General features: G+C 28.9%; 1 protein-coding gene across 1 annotated transcript; it reads left to right on the top strand.

Annotated features, from left to right (window-relative positions):
• Window positions 1-538: 538 nt before the first annotated feature.
• Window positions 539-1,965, top strand: LOC136081123 (uncharacterized). Its single transcript, XM_065798410.1, has 2 exons — window positions 539-1,451; window positions 1,530-1,965. The coding sequence occupies exons 1-2, from the start codon at window positions 604-606 to the stop codon at window positions 1,963-1,965; spliced, it is 1,284 nt and encodes a 427-aa protein (XP_065654482.1). The 5' UTR covers window positions 539-603.
• Window positions 1,966-3,626: the final 1,661 nt, after the last annotated feature.

The raw sequence follows: 3,626 nt of genomic DNA, 5'->3' as shown, positions 1-3,626 counted from the left end.
AAATGGGAAAATGGTCAGATATATCGGATTTTATAATGCATTTTGCATTTCATTGTCATATAAATCAGTTGTTAAAATATTGTTTATTAGGGTGGTTGAGTTATCTATTATTCGAGTAGGCCGGTTGATAAGCGGTATCGCTCCAGATACAAATATTTCATCATAAAATTTTTTTATTTTTTTGTTTTCGCTATATCGTAAGCAATCCATATTTAAATCGGCAATTACAAAGTTTTTTTTTCTTTATTACCTTTATGAAAAATATTGCGCTTTAAGCATAAACTTAAATTTTCTGACGCACCACCAGGTGGTCTATAACAACAACTTAGTAGAATGATTTTGCTTTTTAACTTTCCACTTTTATTGTTAAAAATTTTTTTATCGCGATCAGAAACACAAAAATCATTCCTAACGTTAAGCGCGATGTTTTGTTTTAGGTAAACCAGGATAGACGATATTTGATAACTTTTTCAAGAACGTTTTGCAATGCATTGTGGGATCACCTGGGGAATAACAAACTATAAAAATCAAATTTCGCTTTACAACTTTAAGTAGCTTATGTTTAATCTTGTATTTAATAATTTAAACTTTTAAAATTTATTAATGGATTTAAAAACAGAGTGTTTTGAAGATGACTGTGGAAATTTAGTAAAGGTTTTAATGAATGAGTTTTCTGCGAAAGGTTTAAAACTTGATAACAATGTAAATTTTTCTAAATGGAAGCTCAGTGACCTTCGATATTTTTTAAAATTGTCGAAGAACTATCATGGTTTTAGTAATTTAAATAAAGAAAAAGTATTAGAAAAAGTTATTTACGTTTGGAATAACATAGTGTCGAGTTGTAATCTCTCTTCAAATATTGATTTTGCAGGTAATAGTAATTTTCCAACACCAAAAGTACCAATCATACCATCATTGAAAAAAACCCCAAAATTTGAAGAATGGACTATATTAAAGCTTCAAGAGTATTTAAGTGATCATGGTATCAATAGGAGTGGTAACAAGCAAACTCTTGTGAACCACGCCTTAGGTGTATTTAATATGAATCTTCCTATCACTTTTACTGATGCTACAGATGAACTTAATGAAATTCAACAAGATGTTTTAGAAAAACTTTTTATTGAAAAAGTGCAAATACCTCATCCTATGAATTTAAAAAATGGTTGGACTGAAGCACCTGCAAATTTTCCAGAAATATTATTGCAACAAATCAATGATTATCTTTACAGTAATAATGCAGGCAAAGCATTTAAAGGAGGAATAAGTCTTTTTAACTCAGGTCATTTATCTAATGTAATGTCACATGCAATAAATGATACATGCAGATACTGCTTTATACGAGGTCTTTGTTTGCCCGAGCAAAAACTAACCAACACACCATATGATGTTTGGGTTGTTATACATAAAGATTCAGGTGATGTTGTAACTGGAGATTGCTCCTGTCCAGCTGGGTATGTAATATTTTCAAAATTTTACTTTAAATTATCATTTAGGATTTAAAAAATAAATGCATGTGTGTATACTTTTAGAACATCTGGTATATGCAAGCATGTTGGTGCCCTGTTATGGTACATTGAAAAGGAAGTAAGTTTAGATAATAACTTTTCCTGTACTTCTAAGAAACAGCAATGGAGTGTTCCATCTAAAAAACAAAGTAGACTGCATGTCCCTGCCACATTAGTTGAAATAGAGTTAAAAAAAGCAAAAAAAGAAGAAAACGTAAGTAATATATTCAAGAGGCAAAAGATAGCTGATAATTCTCTTACTGAAAGTGATATAGATTCACTTGCTGACATCACAAATGATAACTGTGGGTTAGTTACACTAATGCGTAAAAAAAGAATGCATTTTAATATCTGTGTTGTGCAAAAAGAAATTGAAATAGCAGCATCTTTCTTAATTGATTTTCCAAAAATGATTGCAGAAGTGATTAAAACAGTTAGTCATGCACTTTTGATATATTAATGAAAAACTTAAAAATAACAAAAGAGTAGCAATTTTTACTTATGGAAAAAATAATCAATAAAAATTCAAGTGACTTATGGTTTCAACATCGGAAAGATAGAACTACTGCCTCAAACTTTGAATCTGCTGTCAATAAAGTTAATGGCAATAATATTATTATTAATCCTGACAAATCAAAATCACTGCTAAGCAAAATTTGTGGGTACTGCACAAAAATTCAGTCAAACGCTACAAATTGGGGTATTAGTAATGAGTCAATTGCTCGAAAAAAATATATAAACAACTTCATAAAACATTTAAGGTTAAAATGGCTTTTACACAAGCTTATTGCAGCCTTTTGTAGGAGCAAGTCCTGATGGTTTAGTCTCTTATAATTGCCATGAACCTGGATTACTGGACATAAAGTGTCCATGAACACATAGAGGACTTACTATAAATGAATTTGTCTCACAAAAAGTTACCTTCTTGGAAGTTTATCAGGATAAGTTTCGCCTAAAAAGAGACCATGCTTATTATTACCAAGTGTAACTGCAAATGTATATAACAGTTTAAATGGTGTGATTTCTTTGTCTAAAGACTATTTCTGTGACCGTGTTTGTATAAATGACTCTTTTATGAAAAAAGCAATTTCAAACACAAAGATTGTTTATGGACCATTAATAATGTCTGAGATATGTTTTCGAAATTTGTATCGTTTTATAGTAATAGAAGATGTTGAAAAAATACTGAATGACTTGTTAAACAAGTTATGCAAACCATACAATAAAAATGTTGAAAGTTTTATTGAAAAAATTAATGATATAATTGATTTTATAATTGAAAATTGTGTTTGACTGATTTTTAATTTACTGATGTATACATTTTTTAATATTGAAATTTTTATATTTTTGGGGTATTTTTAATTATTTTTATACAAAAAATATCTTGAAATGTTGAAGCATAAACTTTTGTTTACTTTTAGTTTAATTATCTTTAATGCTTGTTTAATATAATAACTCCACTACACTTGGGAGAGCTAAGTGTAATAGTCGTGCATTATAAAAAAATGCATAATGCAACTTATCTATAAAAAACGTAATGTCGTGCATTATAAATAAAATGCATAATGCAACTTATCTATAAAAAACGTACCCATGTTCTCTCACATTCTGCAATAACTTTTATTTTCTTTAGGAATTTGTTTTTAAATTTTATATAAACCGCTTTATCTATGTAATGTATTGGTCAAAATATATTTGAAATAGGGGATAATAACTGTAATCCTTTGCCCTTTTATATATACATGCGATATTAAATTTCTAAATTTAAATAAATTAAAATTCTAATTAAGAGGAAATATTAAATAGTCAGAGATCGTGGCTAAAGGAGGACACTTGCTTTTTGCAAAATTTCTTAATACAAAAGTATAAACAAATTTAAGATTTTTTTGTTTTAAACCGCCTCTTCTCTCAGATTAAAACCGGCGCGGAGATCCTTAAGAGGCATCAAAAATTCTGGCGCTACCTCGCCTAATACGGGTCTATTAAAGTTAAGGTGAGGCTTGTTTTCCTCTCTTTTTTTTTTTGTGGCACACTTATTCTTTTGAAAAAACACATAACTTTGACTCTACTTTTTTACTCAAAATTAGAGATTAAATGACTCTTGTTTTGTCAGATTTAAAC

This window comes from Hydra vulgaris, chromosome 06, assembly GCF_038396675.1.
Source record: "Hydra vulgaris chromosome 06, alternate assembly HydraT2T_AEP".
Taxonomy (NCBI): Eukaryota; Metazoa; Cnidaria; class Hydrozoa; order Anthoathecata; family Hydridae; genus Hydra; species Hydra vulgaris.
The sequence above is the reverse complement of the archived record's forward strand: the minus strand, read 5'-3'. Positions and strand labels throughout refer to the sequence as shown.

Bases quoted from the DNA above. Each gene is read 5' to 3' on its own strand.
- LOC136081123 (XM_065798410.1), top strand. From the start codon at position 604: ATGGATTTAAAAACAGAGTGTTTTGAAGATGACTGTGGAAATTTAGTA. The intron at 1,452-1,529 runs GTATGTAATATT...GTATACTTTTAG, and splicing joins GATTGCTCCTGTCCAGCTGG to AACATCTGGTATATGCAAGC.